Source organism: Phaeodactylum tricornutum, chromosome 23 (assembly GCF_000150955.2).
Source record: "Phaeodactylum tricornutum CCAP 1055/1 chromosome 23, whole genome shotgun sequence".
NCBI classification, from domain to species: domain Eukaryota; phylum Bacillariophyta; class Bacillariophyceae; order Surirellales; family Neidiaceae; genus Phaeodactylum; species Phaeodactylum tricornutum.
In genome coordinates, this window is record NC_011691.1 from 59,929 (window position 1) to 75,945 (window position 16,017).

At 49.7% G+C, this 16,017-nt stretch overlaps 7 protein-coding genes across 7 annotated transcripts; 5 read left to right on the forward strand and 2 right to left on the reverse strand.

The window, feature by feature from the left end:
• Nucleotides 1-1,441: 1,441 nt before the first annotated feature.
• PHATRDRAFT_16141 (predicted protein) lies at nucleotides 1,442-2,647 on the forward strand (the record flags this gene model as incomplete). Its single annotated transcript, XM_002184259.1, has 2 exons — nucleotides 1,442-2,236; nucleotides 2,321-2,647. Coding segments are annotated over 2 exons (1,122 nt in total), but the record flags the coding sequence as incomplete, so codon positions are not given.
• Nucleotides 2,648-2,822: 175 nt separating this feature from the next.
• PHATRDRAFT_40303 (predicted protein) lies at nucleotides 2,823-3,809 on the reverse strand (the record flags this gene model as incomplete). The annotated part of the gene is made up of 1 exon (XM_002184351.1): nucleotides 2,823-3,809. The coding sequence occupies one exon, from the start codon at nucleotides 3,807-3,809 to the stop codon at nucleotides 2,823-2,825; it is 987 nt and encodes a 328-aa protein (XP_002184387.1).
• Nucleotides 3,810-4,973: 1,164 nt separating this feature from the next.
• Nucleotides 4,974-6,524, forward strand: PHATRDRAFT_49566 (predicted protein). The gene is made up of 2 exons (XM_002184260.1): nucleotides 4,974-5,632; nucleotides 5,730-6,524. The coding sequence occupies exons 1-2, from the start codon at nucleotides 5,070-5,072 to the stop codon at nucleotides 6,439-6,441; spliced, it is 1,275 nt and encodes a 424-aa protein (XP_002184296.1). The 5' UTR covers nucleotides 4,974-5,069; the 3' UTR covers nucleotides 6,442-6,524.
• A 1,304-nt stretch (nucleotides 6,525-7,828) lies between these two features.
• PHATRDRAFT_49567 (predicted protein) lies at nucleotides 7,829-9,659 on the forward strand. Its single transcript, XM_002184261.1, has 3 exons — nucleotides 7,829-8,043; nucleotides 8,169-8,515; nucleotides 8,566-9,659. The coding sequence occupies exons 2-3, from the start codon at nucleotides 8,403-8,405 to the stop codon at nucleotides 9,488-9,490; spliced, it is 1,038 nt and encodes a 345-aa protein (XP_002184297.1). The 5' UTR covers nucleotides 7,829-8,043; nucleotides 8,169-8,402; the 3' UTR covers nucleotides 9,491-9,659.
• Nucleotides 9,660-10,470: 811 nt separating this feature from the next.
• On the forward strand, nucleotides 10,471-12,541 carry PHATRDRAFT_49568 (predicted protein). Its single transcript, XM_002184262.1, has 2 exons — nucleotides 10,471-11,773; nucleotides 11,908-12,541. Exons 1-2 carry the CDS (start codon nucleotides 10,553-10,555, stop codon nucleotides 12,502-12,504), a joined length of 1,818 nt encoding a protein of 605 aa, XP_002184298.1. The 5' UTR covers nucleotides 10,471-10,552; the 3' UTR covers nucleotides 12,505-12,541.
• A 1,241-nt stretch (nucleotides 12,542-13,782) lies between these two features.
• On the forward strand, nucleotides 13,783-14,184 carry PHATRDRAFT_16063 (predicted protein; the record flags this gene model as incomplete). Its single annotated transcript, XM_002184263.1, has 1 exon — nucleotides 13,783-14,184. A coding segment is annotated over one exon (402 nt), but the record flags the coding sequence as incomplete, so codon positions are not given.
• Nucleotides 14,185-14,848: 664 nt separating this feature from the next.
• PHATRDRAFT_49570 (predicted protein) lies at nucleotides 14,849-15,869 on the reverse strand (the record flags this gene model as incomplete). Its single annotated transcript, XM_002184352.1, has 1 exon — nucleotides 14,849-15,869. One exon carries the CDS (start codon nucleotides 15,867-15,869, stop codon nucleotides 14,889-14,891), a length of 981 nt encoding a protein of 326 aa, XP_002184388.1. The 3' UTR covers nucleotides 14,849-14,888.
• Nucleotides 15,870-16,017: the final 148 nt, after the last annotated feature.

Below are 16,017 nucleotides of genomic sequence, written 5' to 3' on the forward strand. Positions count from 1 at the left end.
TGTTCGTCGCTCCAAACGACGCCCTTGGCAAACGGCATTCGAGACGCAAACTCGGTTGGCGTCCGTTACAATTAGCTTACATTTAGTCGAAATGCTTCCTATGTATATATAAGCCCACTCTTCGGTCATCGATCGAATTGCCACGAGACAAATGACAATCTTCGTATGGAACGAGCGACATCGTTAATTGTAAACACAGTAAGGTGAAAAGTCTCGGCGCCGAATTTTACAGTCAATCCATCTAGAGAATTCCGGGTTCTTCCCATAGCCCATTGGCCAGGCAGTAGATCTACCATGGGAATCCGATCCCATCCATCCGTGGAGCATAGGAAACACAAGTCTGTATTCATGCTCGTCTCCGCACTGGTTTCGTTGGTGTGACTCTCGTTCACAAACGAGAAGGAAAGAAACGATCATGGAAAATGGAAAAGGAGGTATAGAAGATACGTCGCACGAGGGAGATACAAACAAAGCGTCTTTGATTATTGGTCTTTCCACGCCACAATCGCAAGGTGAGTTTTGCGCAACGGTCGCCTTAAATCGTCCGTGGGAAGCTCAGGATTACCAACGAGTGCACGAGAACCGGCTTGACGGAACACTGTTGTACAATTTCTCACCGCCTTTTGTCATTCCAGCCGATGCTTGTCATCAACTCAAACTGGCACGACAAGACAGGTACGATTTCATCACAACAACTTTGCCCCAGTCGCCTACCAACGAGACACGGAGTGATTTACTTTATCTTGATGCTCAATGGTGGCGTACTTCGGTAGTGGGACAAGTCGTTTTGGAGGCCCCTTGGGACGTTCAGCTCGCGTGGGCTTGGCACGTAAATTTACCCGCCGTTATTTTACCCCCTCTGCCCACATCAACAACGAACGATACCACTACCGGGAACAAGGGAAACTCATCCCTCGATTCCTACGCGCGGCTCGTTTTGCAGCACGCCATGATTGCCAAATCACAAGGCACGTCTCAACTGTGGGTCCCCGTCACGCTGGAAGCAAACGCGATTCAAGATTGGTTGCGGTTGTATCAACTGTGTCATCACGCTACTAATGTTGGTGTATTGCTACAGTTTCCTCCCACCAATTCGCAGCCCGAGCCGACGGATTCGGTTGCCAAAACAGCCCAAATCCTCGCTTCGCAACTCCAACTACTACACTTGGCAATCTCGCAGCCGATCAAGGCACTGTGTGTCTCCACTGGTCATTTTCTAACGAATAAGCGAGGCTATCCGACACTGTCCAAGCTACATCAAACACTCTGGATGCACATACTGCAACGTATTGGTCGGACTCTTCGCGTATTGGTACAGGGACCGTCGTCTCACGCTTTGGCCGGACAACCTGCGGCACATCGGGGGGTCACATCTTGTTTGCCCTATCTTCAATATCTGCAGCATCTGCGCCAGCGGGATGCCGTTACGGCAATTTTGGATTCGCACGAAGCCACACTCGAACGTGATTACCTGGACCAGTTGCAACGACCGTTGCAGCCTCTCAAAGATCATTTGGAAAACGTTACTTACGAAACGTTCGAAAAAGATCCCGTCAAGTACGCTCGATACCAACAAGCCCTGAGTCTAGCGTACCAAGACCGTGCAAATACACCATTTTGTGTCGTTTTGGTAGTGGGCGCTGGCAGAGGACCTCTCGTGACCTGTGCTTTGGCGGCGTATGAGGAGTTGGACGTATCTCGTCGACCTCAAGCCCTGCGTGTCTTTGCAGTCGAAAAGAACCCCTCCGCTATGGTATACTTACAGGCCAAAGCGGCCCACGACCAAACGTGGAAACAATACGGCGTAAGCCTTGTTCATATTGATTTGCGTCAACTTGCAGTCGAATTGATTGGAGGGACTCCGGGGGATATTGTGGTGAGTGAATTGTTGGGTTCTTTTGGCTGCAACGAACTATCACCAGAATGCTTGGACGCTTTATTTACGACGACTGCAGTTCATGATCGTACTGTGAGTATTCCCACCCGTTACATCTCTCATTTGGCTCCCGTTTCGTCGGCGAAACTCCACTCTCAAGCGAGGGTGCAGGCCTTGTATCCGAACGAAGACGAGAGTGGTGTGCTGGGTTTGCAGACTGCCATGGAAACGCCGTATGTGGTACGGACACACGCTGCGTCACAAACGCACCGCGAACAGGATTGTTGGGAATTTGTACATCCGTCTGTCAGTAGTGGGGACAAAAACCGTACAGCCATGGTGGAGTTCACGCCGGATGCTGTACAGGGATGCGGGACCGGTAGCGGAACGGGCGCTTTTGAGGAAGAAGTTGCGTTGCTTGCACAACAATGGAATGTTCCACAGGGTTACGTCTTGCACGGCCTTTTGGGAACGTTTACGGCCGATTTGTATTATAGTGCTCGGCTGGACAAGTTGGTTCAGATCTCGACAGCTCCTTCCAATTTTTCGGTGGGTATGTTTTCTTGGTTCCCGCTATACTTCCCGATTGCGAACCCGTTGTATGTACCAGCAAACGCGAATGTGACGGCTTACGTTCGGCGGCAATGGGATGTGGTTACGTCTCGTGTGTGGTACGAATGGTCTGTGACCGTCCACGATCAGAATGGAGATGTGCTTGGGATTTCGCCGCTGCACAACATCAATGGACGCTCGTATCACGTTTCCATGTAAAATTAGTAAAGAAGATAAAGGCCACACCGATTTTGCGTTCTGACAAAGCGTTGTACTACTTTTTCTTTTCGCATACCTACTTATTGATGTTTGTGGTAGTGGTGGCATGCAAAACGGGTAGTGAATTAGGGCGAATTGAAGCGTGCACGTAAAAACTGAATGGGTTCGACCTTATCTAATTGATCTCACAATCAGCCAAAAGTCGGGCTACGGCATCCACAAAGGTGTGGGCATCATTGGGACCTTGAGACAGATTATGGTTGCCCAAAGGCAAATGCAACGGAATAGCTACCTGCATTTCATCCTCGCGACAGGCGTCATTCATGGCATCGACCAGCCGCGTGGTCAGTTCTTCGGTATCGAGATCGGCAGGAATGTATTCGTCCTTACCTGAATACGCGACCAATACTTTCAAACGGGCACCGTGGCGATTGGAGCCCACGTGTGCGAGTCTGGATCGCAATTCCTCATCGGTATAATCGGAGGAGAAGAAATCGTCTGTCCCTCCTCTTGCGTTCAAATCCAAGTACCGCTGGGCCGTAATCGGTGCCCAAAAGGCGTCACGCGGCATCATTTCTTCCGCTTGACCTCGGGATTGCATGGACAATGCCAAATCGATGTTTCTTGCTTGTAAGTCAAGGTGGGGGACGCCCTCGCGATCGGAAACGGGGGCTTGCAGAGCCGCCACCCGGATTCGATCCTGTAAGTCGCGACGCGCGTGTTTGAGAAAATAGACAATATTTTGACATCCCGTAGAATGCCCGACTAAACAGAAGGTAGACGCGTTCCGATGCGCGATGCAATAGTCTAGCAAGGATTCCATTTCGGCACAGTCCCGCGTCAGAGAGCCGTGCCCAAAGCCTGTGTATGAACTACTCAACACGGGTTGAATCAGGGACCATCCACCTTCGAGACTAGCACACGCCTGTTCCAACAATCCGGTGTAAGGACACGGCAAGAGACCGTCCGATAAGCCTCCCACTAGAATACATTTGTTGTGCGGTGTGACGGCTGTAGATCTTTCCCTTGTCGATTCCGTAATGGGACTTTCGAAGGCAACTTTTCCACCATCGTAGAGAAACAATTGTCCCGTTAGTGTTCCATAAGAAGAAAGAGGTGGAATGCAGGGTGGACCTGAAGTAGCTGGTTGAATCATCGTCATTGTGACGATACAAATCGATTGTTCTAGGACAACCCCAGATAGTGGTAATGGGAATCGCCTACGATATCCGCATTTCGTGACTGACTGTGAATCAATTTACCATGCTTTTTCAAATTCTGCACTTCTTACGGTATAATACTATCGACAATAACTCGAGAGGTAGATTAAATTCTTCTATATTGTTGACAATGACAGAGACGAGCCGTCTTCCAGTGAAGAAGCAAAAGGTGTCGATAGTCTACATTAGCTGACGAAATGTACTGTCGCAAATACTGTAACCGGGAAAAGGTGGCACTTCCTTCTAGAAGGGCATCAACGTTCAAAGTTTGCGTATGGTAGGGCTTCTAGCAAAACCGAAACACTTGTACCCTACAGACAAGGTAAGACCGGCCGGCCCAATGTTTGCTAACAGTAAAATTGTAAACCTTACCACTCTTTCCCTATTTTGGTACCAACATACATCGTGAAGATTAACTGTACTGGTAAATAGAATGCACTGACTGTGAGTTGTTTTATGAGGTTTTCCTGTGCTTCTATAGGAGCGTTAGATATACTGGTATCATTTTGAAGCTGAGATCAAGACGAATCCAAGTCTGGGGTCAATTTTGGGCCAGATTGTGGTGTGTTCGGTACCAACTGCACATACTTTTTGAAAAAAATTCCAAATTTCGGTCCTATACGGTATAATAGCATGACACTGAGAGCCCGTCAGCCGGTGGCAGTCTCGACTTGGATTAAGGTTGCCCAACCTGAATAACTTGTTGACATGTGAAGAAGACTTGAACGCGAACGCAACCCTTCAGGAATTGTCTTTGTCCCGTTTTTGCAGTTAGGTAGAAATTAAGCTCTGAATGACTCATGTCAGTTTTCTCAAGAAAAAGAAAACACATAATCTTCGGGAAATGTCCAAGCTGGTAAGGAAATGTCACCGCATAGCAGGAGAACGGAGAAGCATTCGGTTTTGGAGCGTATCCTGTTCTTCGAGTCAAACTGCCAATTGGGGCTACTCAAAATTGTATTTAGGTATATGTTAAATTACTTAGCCTTCCGCACTCCGAAACCAATGCCAGTTTCGTCAGTCAGGCGCGCATCAGTCCAAAACTTTCGCCAGGAACAAATCCCGAGAAGCGGATCCGCCAAATATTGTCCTACTTTATAGGCAGTCGTATTGTCATTCCTCCTACTCACGCGCAAACTCCTTCGCACATTCCTCTTACATTAATCTGCCCATTCAAATTAGCAGAGACTGAGATTGGCGTCATGCATTATAGCAGCGATGGACATCCAAAGACGAACTTTATTGACGATGTTGAGCAGGGAGTGCAAACGGATTCGGTCGTCAGCATTGCAAAATCAGATTGCTGTTCTTCAATTCGAAGCAAGAAAAAATATTGTATGGACGGTAGTATTGATGCTGCACCAAATACGGTTTCGTCCCTGTTCCGTACGTCAACTGCTCGCATAACTCTGGCATCCACAGGTGAATTAAGCTGTATGGGAGATAGCGAAATGTTCCAAACAATCAGCTCCGGTCAAGTCGCCAAACCGCTGCATAATAGATTCGGTCGCGCTTTTGTGTCACATGAGTACGAGGACAACTACCGCGAAGCCATCAATCATCGAAACGATGAGTCTTCAACCCACGGTACGCCGAAGAAAATTTATTTTCGTGGTGGAACAGCCATGCATTTTCCTGAACGTCTCTTTGAGATGTTGCAGCAGGTCGAAGAGCTCGGAATCTCCCATATTGTCTCTTGGCAGCCTCATGGACGCTCTTTCCTTGTACATCGTCCTCGAGAATTTGTATCGCAAGTTATGCCAAAGTATGTATTGCCGACATGGCAACATTGCCGACGTAAACTTACCTTTACAACCAAACGTCTCACCCCTGAATTGTTCACACCAATTTAATGAATTCAGATTTTATCGGCAGACTAGATTCACGTCCTTTCAGCGCCAACTCAATCTATACGGTTTTACTCGTTTGAGCACAGGGCGAGACTGCGGTAGTTACTACAACGCAAACTTCCTCAGGGGTTGTCCTCTACTTTGCCGTCGTATTGTCCGTCGACGCATCAAGGGCAATGGTGTCAAGCCAGTCCCTTCGCCAACCACAGAACCTGACTTTTACAACATGGAATGGTGCGAGGACTCCGGTCCACGGCCAACCTTTCACGAGAAGCCATCTTTCGGAATCTGTGGTGGTACTGCTCCTCAAACCTCGTGCTTCCAACAAATTTTAAATTCAAGCGCTGCTTCTTACGATCCTTGGAACATAACAAGCCCATATCATGAGCAGCCAGGGTACACCACGCAGGTAGCCTCGCCTGAAATCGCAATGAGCCACCTTCAGATTCCTGAAAGTCTTCTTTATTCGCAGCAGATGGCTCAATGCTGTCGACGCAGCAATCTCCCTACAGCCTCTAGCTCTAGCATCTACCCTTGGACTTTAGGCAGGTCTACCACCACCGAAAATGGTTCGAACGAGGATATGGTAGAAGGATTACGCCAATACCTTCCGGACCATTTTGTGGAAAATGACCAAGCGTTGATACTCCTTAGTAGCATTTGTGATACAGAGGAAGATTCATTGTATGCCCCAGTTGATGGTGATGTTTTCCGCTTTCTCTAGTGGCTTTTCCAGTAAAACGTCGGATGATGAAACCTTGATTTTATCTTACTGTTAAAAAGAGCTAATGTAACGAGTTGCACTGGATTTTGTCTCGTTTCGCATCTACAGCTCATTTGAAGCTGTATTCTATGTACGCTCTAGGAATATCTACATCGAGCATCTAATCGCGTTCCTACTGACAGTCAGAGCAGAACACTTCTTTTCCTGACCATACTTGAGGAATCAAGAAACATCGTCCATAGAGACAGCCGCGACGAGAGAGAGAGATGGCGGCAAGCATCGGCTTCTCATGACTTTGAAACAACTGGTAACTACAAAATGTAATTTACACAGATGTTGAGCCCGTGTCATCATGGAAAAAAGATGACACAGCTCAAATTTTCTACAGGATACAGATTGTCATTCGACTTGCAATCAAAGAACACATGACCGTACTTGTCTCTGACTGTGAGATAGAGACTTCAGGGGATGATCGAACGAGGAAGGGTGCAGTTCTCACACCAGCAATTCATGTTGATATGCAGAAGTACCAGCTTTTGCCGTTAAACACAGACAACTCATGATTTGCTCATTTCGCTTGTTTCTGTCGCTATCGGGATGGATTTCCTCTCTGTCGACTGCTTGATAAATTTAAAATATCAGCGATCGCTTGAAGAATTTCAGACATTCCTTCGACTTCAGAGCCCTCTAGTAGAGCATTTTCACTTTGGCGCGATTTGCAAATTGAGGAAAGCCTGACTGTGGGTTGCGGACAAAAAATTGCAAATCAGTGGTTGCATTCGCTGAAATATCTCCGACACAGACAGCTGCACTCACCGGGTGAGAAGAGATGAAACCAGGATGACCGTTGAATCTGTTTCAAGAGCTTTTCTCGGACAAGGAAAATACATAAACAAACGATAAACGTTTACAGTTGAAAGCTTGGAAAACAACGATATATATACAATGTTCTCAAAATGTTTAGAAGTCCAATTGTTAGCATTGAAACTTAATTAACGCGTACGGCTTCTAAACTTTCAGAAACCCGAACCCGCCCCGTGATATGAAGCTTTCCGAATTTAACCAGTCGTGGCATCGTAGAATAGCCTCGTCGAATAAGAGATCTTCCTTTGGGGGTAGTATAATTTGGGACTTCCTTGGTTCTCACTATCGGAAGCAGAAAGGCTGCTTCTATCCGGTTCCCTGACCAGGAGAATAAGCAACTGTTTTCATCAATAATGCGTAGAGATTGCGGCTTTGCTATAATTTCGCTCTCAAGTGTACTCCAACACGAGTGCTGCTCTCAAAAATCTCGCATCGAATCCGGCGAACCCCGTATTCAATACGTAAATATCGTCTTTACCATATTGTACCAACCAACGAAGCGTTTTAACGATCCAGCAGAAAGACAAGGCCAGCTTCTCACCCTCACCCTCACACGAGAACGACGACAACGTCGAGAACCAATGTCATATTCAGGAACCATTCCGCCTGCAAAGCATGGAGAGGAGAGAAGATTCTCCTTGGGGACCAATACCTCTGCGTTGGCGTTGCAGCGGTCTTCCTTTCCTGCTACCAAGCAGAAACTCAGTAGTGCTCTCTATGGTGCCAGTGGCCTTTTAGGTGAGCAGATCCTTTCGTCTCACGGTCCCTATGCCAGTAGCGGTAGCGAATTCCACCAAGAAAGTATGCGTCGGCAAAGCCAGTTTGAGACGGAATCTAACGCCTTTACGAGCAATCCCGAACAGCCAAAAAGCTCAAAGAAGGCAGACGGCGAGGGATCCCCTACTCCACGTCACCCCCCTCGCCGTGTGCCCGTTTTGCATGACTATCATGACAACTATCGCGATCCACTGAACTTTCAAACCGTAAAGAAGGGCCCGGATACGGCCAACGTTGATGATTCTGCGGAGGGTCGGAAGGAGAGCAGGGCCGTTTTTCGTGGTGGCGTTTCGGTCCATTTTCCGGAGCGTCTCTTTGAAATGCTGGAGCAAGTGGATTTGATTGGAATGGCTCACGTTGTCTCGTGGCAGCCCCACGGACGAGCCTTTCTCGTGCATCGGCCGCAAGAGTTTGTTGCGGAAGTTATGCCACGGTACGTACAATCATACTACGACTACAGCGGATTTCAAAGATTACTCACAGCAAATTTGAACCCAGTTTCTTTCGTCAGAGCAAGTTTACATCGTTTCAACGTCAATTGAATCTCTACGGATTTGTTCGTTTAAGTACGGGTCGAGACTGCGGAAGCTACTATCACGAATGCTTTCTCCAAGGCTGTCCTGCGCTATGCCGCCGGATTGTGCGCCGCCGCATCAAAGGGAACGGAGTCAAGCCGGTGCCTTCGCCTTCCACCGAGCCGGATTTCTACAACATGGAATGGTGCGAGGCGTCCGGTCCCAAAGCAACGGAAGGGGAGCAGCCGAGACCGACAGTCCATGCCAAAACGAATCGTGAACATTCTCAATTCGTTCCGTGTGCCGCCACGTCCACGTCCACCGGTGGTTTCCACGGAATCCCCGATCACCACGGCTACGCGTGGGCCGGTCAGCGTCACCACGGAGCGCCGGGTGCCGACGCGCGATTCTTGAATTCCGAAGCGGCTTACACGAATCCGATGCTTGCGAATCCCTGGGCTACCTACTCGATGACATCAGAAAGCCATCGTTCGTTTGCTCCGCAGTTTTTCGGAAATTCCGGGGAGCACATGGGCCATACGGGTATGCTTGGTTGGGATCCGTACGCGTCGGGCAGCAACACAGCTCCCTTTCGTTGGAATTCGTCGTTCCAGCCTCCGAGCGCTGCGGGGCGGGGTCTCGTGCGCGACCACCCTTTGGAGGGGCGGTTGGTGACGTTTGGTCGCGGGGACTTGGACTACTCGCGACGATATTCCGCCGGAGGTGGCGGTCTGGACGGCGGCGAAGTGCGATCGAACGTGCGGATGAGCAAACTACCGGAAGATCCGTACGCAGCGGAAGAAAACCCGTGGTCGTTGTTGTCCGACTTTGCGGCGTTGGACGACGCGGCCAACCAAGATCCAGTCAAGGACTTTTGGTACGGGAACCGGTAGACTTTGTCGGTCACGAAAATTACTAGGAAAAGGCTGGTGGAGCAATGGTAAAGAAAAAAGAAGCATTGGAATTTGAATGTGTCGCTGCCGATGTGTAAAATCGTTGACTGTGAATTAAGTTATTTAGGTACATGGTCGGCCCGAACCTAGTGCACCGAGCGCCAGTGTCATTGCATTACTAGCGTTGTAATTGTATTGTCGTTAGGTGTCGTAGGATGTCGATTTGCGTATCACTTGGTGTTTGGGTCGTGCCGTTCAATACCTTGCGAGCGGTGTCCATTGTGAATGTTGGATAATTAGGTGAATATCAGAATACCATGAACTGTAGGTAGTCATTCCGGCTCCGAACGGAGTCTCTCGTGGTTCCGTGGATTTTTTTTCGGGACTGGTGTGTATTCCAATATTCCGATTCCCGGGAAACGAATCGGAATGGCCTTCTGGAAATGGGACCGTGTCATCGGAGTATTTGGATTTGGCCACAAGCCTTGCCTGGAGCAATATTAGGCTAGTACGTACGTAGGTATATATTCCTTTTGGTCCCACCACCCGAACACGGCGTTTCTCACCGGGATCCCTTAAGTCGTCACGGATAGAATACGCCGAAGCTCCGATGTCTAGAAACCAAATCCCATCGGTTTCGGTTCGTACGTGGCCACGGGACCGATTCGCCGAAGGTTTCTTCCTGGGGAAAAAGACAGACACTGACGGATGGCTTCCTGTCCCGCATTCCGGAAGCCTCTCCTCGAATCCCGGCAGCCGCATCTGACGGTCGGTCGTACCGACTGGCCGTTCTCTTCCGTGGGTGGCACGGACAGACGACGGATACGAGCGGGTCGCGCGCACTAAGATGCAGTCGTGCCGGGCGTGACTTTCGACGCCAATGGAAACCGGCAACGGACGTCGGGAACGAACGCCAGGAATCCTGGACTGTGGGAGGGGTGCGAAACAATCCATACACACCCGCCATTGCAGGAGTGAAGGTTATTGTTGGAGAGCATAAAGAGGGTGTCGGTAGAGGAACGGAACGGTACAGTACAGAACGGCAAGGTGCAGTAGTGTAAGATGCAGCCGTTACAGGAAGACGGCGAACGTCCAGCACCGGATCCACTCGCGGCTCCGGACGATACCAACAACAACAACAACAACAAGGACTACGACGACTACTCTCCCGCTCACACACATCTCAAAACGTACACGGCGGGAGAAGACAAATCGCGACTCCAACAAGCGGCTCGGGAACTCGGACTTCGTCAAGCTCGTCAGCCGCGACGGCAAGTCCGCAAGGTCCACGACTTTCACCAGAACCCCGTATCCATACAGGCTTTCTGGAATGCTCTCTGGAACTCGGCGACGGAAGACGCGCGCATGCGAGCCGTCTATGTCCCACCGCACTACGATGCCCAAGGAATGCTGCTCGGGGATTACTACCACGACAACATCGACGACGACGATTACTTCTTCCGACACGCCCCGTCGCAGCCCGATACGGAACTCGGACCCTCCCGACCTCCCTTGTCGTCTTCGTCCGCCGTAGATTCACACGGTGAACCACTCGGCGGGGGAAATTTGACCGCTGCCGTCCTCGGAATCGTCAAAGGCATGGTCGGTCCGGCGATCTTGTATCTACCCCACGGATTCGCCACCGCCGGATACCTAGTAGCTCTCCCTATCGTCATGGTTTGTACCCTGCTCTTTTTGTACTCCTCCCGCTGTCTACTGGATGCCTGGAAGATCGAACAGGAAAAAGTATCGCCACCGCAATCTCGAGAAAGTGACACATCGTCCTCCAACGAACGTACCGCACTACTCCCACATCACCGTCCACGGCAGTTCTTGTCCTACCCGGAACTCGCCTACCGAGCTCTCGGACCTTCCGGAGAACGGACCGTCCAACTCGGAATCGCACTCATGCAATCCGGCGTCTGTTTGACCTACCTCATATTCGTACCACAAAATCTACACTCCTCCTGGTTGCACCTCACCAATCAGTCCGTCGCGCCCTCCTACTGGTTGATTGTCATGTTGGGTGTCCAGGTACCTCTTTCCTGGATACGGGATATTCGCAAATTTACACCCACCAATTTGCTCGCCAACGGACTCATCCTTTACGGACTCGTCACCTGCATTGGCTTTGCTCTGGACGAAGCCTCACAACCCTGGCAACCGGTTGCGGCTGTTGTGGACCCGGCAGCCGTCCACGACAGTCCCTGGGCCAATATTGGACAACATTTCGCAGCCCTGCAACCGTGGGCTGCCGACTGGTTCCTCTTTGTCGGTACCAGTGTACGTGCATATTCACGTACTCATACATGTCGACAACCCGGAAATTAGTCGCTGCCTTTTGTCTGTTGGTTCGCGGTGTATATCCCAACGTACCCACACGTTCTTTGTTTTTAATTTCCTTTCCTCCTATACAGGTCCTGCTTTTTGAAGGATCCATTACGCTCCTGGTGCCGCTGCAGGAAGCCGTGGATGACGAACAGCAACGTGCCCAATTCCCGGCCGTCTACCAACGCGTGATTCTCAGTATTGTTGGCTTTTACGTCGTCTTTGGCCTGACCTGCTGGATGGCCTTTGGTCCCGACGTGCAAACCGTCTTGACAACCTCGCTGCCCAACACCAACCTCGCCACGACCGTGCAACTGGCGTACTCAGTCGCCGTCTTGCTCACATTTCCGTTACAAAATTTCCCTGCTCTAGAAATTGCCTGTCGCGGAATCCAATCACAAGTCCGCAAACGTACGCATCTGGCAGTTTCCCGGAACGTGACGAGTTCTGTCCTGGTCTGTTTGCTCGGTGCCGTGGCTGTCTGGACCATGGATGATCTCGACAAGGTCGTATCGCTTATGGGATCACTTTTGGGTTGTCCGATTGCCTTTTGTTTTCCACCGCTGATTCATTCGCGCCTCGATCCCAATCTATCGATCCAGCGATTGTGGGCCAACCGGATTGTGGCCGGCTTGGGTGTCGTCGCCATGGTACTGGCGTCCGCCGTGACACTCATTACGTGGTAGACAGAGCATTGTCGCGCGACGCAGGCCAGTGGATTTAGTTTGGTGGAGGAAAGGCTACGGCCAACTATAGTTGAGATGTATTGGTTACGCTCGCTACTGTACTACCGTTACCTGGGCGCGTGAATGAAGAAAGAAAAATCTCAGCATTTTGTGCTCTCCAAGACTTCCAAATGTTGGACATATCCTGCTGTCATTCTACAAGTTGTCCCCGTTTGGTGATAGATTGTGTTTTCGAAAAGATATGCTTTCGCAAATCACTTTTTTTCACTCGATTGGCTGGTACGGCCAAAAAAAGGGGCTGCAATTTCAAAGATACCTGGATCGTCCACCATGCGCGAAAAAGTATCAGTTTCGACAATATGGAACGAATGGATCGTTACATGCGTGGAAACGACAAGTGCAAAGCAGCCATTGCATGTTCTCGTGTTGTTCACGCTCCCGCAACACACAAAATCCTGGTACTCATTCCTGTACTCATGTCTGGTATGGACGTTTCCTATAAAGTTGCTATTGTTCAGGATGGAGATGCTTTGATTTCTCTTGGTTGGTGATAACAATGCAAGAGCGTCGATTGTTGCTGTGAGGATACGCCCATTTCATGCGTGAGAACCAGCAGATATGGAACAGTGGCTGGCGGAAGGAGAGCTAGGAATGAGAGATGTATAGTGGTCCAGTCAAATGGTACAATACGTGCACTAATGGCTCACAAGCCTTCGAGAGTACTTTTGTCGTTTGATATTCACTTGGCGCTGGCCTTGGCATCAAGATATATCGGGACTAGGACATTACTCCTTCTTGATCAATAGACAGCAATCCACGGAAGCCGCTCTTAGCATGGCCATAGGTACACGAGTATACATGGTCTCTATCTTACTGGAAGCGTAGCTTTAGATTATGAGTGAATTAAAATGTACCTGTCCTTTTGGTAACCTAGACTAAGTCTGACTCGTTCGTCTATTCCGTGACACATACTTTATCTTAATATGCTTATGACATGAATAATCAGTTATTTTGCGCACCCTTACATCTACAGTGTCAACAACAGGGCTATATTGTCATTGTATCTCTTGTTCCCCTCTCATGAAAGTGTGTATAGGTTTAACCAGGAAGTGGCGGGATCGAATATCACGCGATGATCCCGATTTCGAAAGAATCAGTGACGGGCGATCAAGCTACATCTTGCAGTCAATTTGGAAACGAAGTGTTGTACAGGTATTGATCTTCGGGTCGTTGTACAGGTATTGACCTTCAACTTACACTGATGTAAGGATAGTCATCATGGCGCCAAATAAAGTGCTTTGGTTAGCAAACTTTGCTCAACTAGAGGCCTTCGCTTCGAAACACGGTCACTGCCTAGTTCCGTTTACGAGTGAAACACGACAATTGGCAAAGTGGACCACCAGCCAACGCACAGGCAAACTGGAATCGTGGCAGAAGGAAAAGCTAACGAGTATCGGTTTTAATTGGAAATCGAAGAAAGAACGTCAGGACGAAGAATGGGAGAGTTTGCGTAGGAAGCTCGAGCAGTATGGTGCCTCCCACGGACATTTGCGCGTCCCGTTGACAAATGGGAGCGATCCAGTGCTCGGGACGTGGGTCGCCAATCAACGCAAACTCCACAACCAAGGAAAGCTCCGCGCAGATCGAATTCAGATCTTGTCTGAAATGGGCTTTGTTTGGTGGTCTACACCAGGGGATCGATCAAAGGAAAGCAGTACCTCGACCAAATCGCTTACCGGCAGTATTGCCCCCACCGACCCCGCCTCCAAAATGCCTCTTCGACGACGGCCGAAACAGAATAACGTAAAATACGACAAAAAATGGAACGAAATGTTAGTGCGCCTCCAGGCTTACAAGGCCAAGCACGGCGATTGCCTGGTGCCATACGGATACACTCCTGATCCGGAATTGGGCAACTGGGTCGGTACGCAGCGTCGAGACTATCACAAAAAAACCTGGTATGGATCCAATCGCGTCATAGCAGAAAGCAGACAACGTAAGCTTGACGAATTGGGCTTTTTGTGGGGCGATTTGGTAGGGAGAAACCAGAGTCCTGCGGGAGTCGCAACACTTGCCTTTCGAAAAATGCAAAAGCGAGTAGCGCAAGAAGAAGCAACACAAAGCAATGACGAAGAGTTCGAATTATGTTCCGACGAATAAAGTATTACTCATGCATCCGTATTTTTATACATTTCCGTACCTAAAAAATATGCTAGTCGTGGGTGCGTAATGTGCAAGGCGAACGGGAACGATTGATACACCAGCATGCCTAATGTAAGTGTCAACAATACGATAGTACAACAACAGGATTTTACAAATTGACACTCCAGCGCCTTTGTAATGTGCGGGGCTCTTACTGTTAGTACACGCGTGGCCTTGAAAAGCTACGGCTTCTTTGCGCAGAATCTCAGCAAAACTTGGTTCAATTCGTCGGGCGCATCGTGTGGCGACCAGTTCCCACAGGAGGGCAAGGTCACGGTTTCTATTGATCCTTCCACCCACTCGTTTAGACGGCGGTAGCAATCGCTGGGTAACCACAGTGAGGAGCACTCCTCCTCATCGGTGGTATTCACAGTCAATACGTGTCGTCCGGAAACAAAAAGTACCGGACTCAGTATTTTTCCCAGTTTGTTCGCTTGCTCCAGTGATGTTGGCAGGGTTCGGATGTACTGCATCCAACAAAAGATGGATCCGGGACGACCAAGGGCGTCGCGATATACGTCCAAAGTACGGTCGTCGACGCCAGTTCCTTGAATATATCGAGACAGTAACCAAGCACGGTGGAAGGAGAATACGGTGCGTGCCAGCCAGGTAAATTTGCTGAAAAAAACCAGTGACCTTAATCGTATCCGATGAGACCACGGAAGACGCGAAAGCTCCAGTGCTTGCATGGGAACCGAATGCAGCAAGACAACCTTTTCCACTCGATAGGGAAATCGCGCTGCCGTCGCAGCAGCAATCATTCCACCCCAATCGTGACCTACGAGAATACACTTCTCGACCTCTAGCATGTCCAACAGTTCGGAGCAATCTTCCGAAAGCGTATGCAAATCGAACCCGACGCCCACTCGTTCCGACAAATTGACGCCTCTCAAGTCCGGAGCGACGACACGATACCCCGCGTCGGCCAACACTATGATGGTACTGCTCCAAGTGTACCAAAACGCAGGAAACCCGTGCAACAAAACAACCAGCGGGTCTCCCTGCCGTCCTGCTTCCACCCAGTGCGTACGTGTTCCATTGACAACGGCTTCCTTATGCAACCAAGGGGTGCTCTTCCGACCGGCGCCGGAGGACAAGCAGGAACTCCGCGAGCCGCTGACACCAAGCAAATGCCAGTCTCCCGTTGCCGTTCCGCAAGTCATGAAGAAGATGATCGCCTTCTGTCGCCAAAGGTTAGCCACGCACTGCTCGCCCGACGGTGATTTACAGAAAAAGCAGTCGACGGCAACCAACGCCCGATTCAAACGGCCTTAACGGCGTGAACGACAGCAGTGCATGGCGATGCTATGG

Coding starts and splice junctions, on each gene's coding strand:
- PHATRDRAFT_49568 (XM_002184262.1), top strand. CDS start 10,553: ATGCAGCCGTTACAGGAAGACGGCGAACGTCCAGCACCGGATCCACTC. Junction 11,774..11,907: donor TCCTCTTTGTCGGTACCAGT/GTACGTGCATAT, acceptor CCTCCTATACAG/GTCCTGCTTTTTGAAGGATC.
- PHATRDRAFT_49566 (XM_002184260.1), top strand. CDS start 5,070: ATGCATTATAGCAGCGATGGACATCCAAAGACGAACTTTATTGACGAT. Junction 5,633..5,729: donor GTATCGCAAGTTATGCCAAA/GTATGTATTGCC, acceptor TAATGAATTCAG/ATTTTATCGGCAGACTAGAT.
- PHATRDRAFT_49567 (XM_002184261.1), top strand. CDS start 8,403: ATGCTGGAGCAAGTGGATTTGATTGGAATGGCTCACGTTGTCTCGTGG. Junction 8,516..8,565: donor GTTGCGGAAGTTATGCCACG/GTACGTACAATC, acceptor GATTACTCACAG/CAAATTTGAACCCAGTTTCT.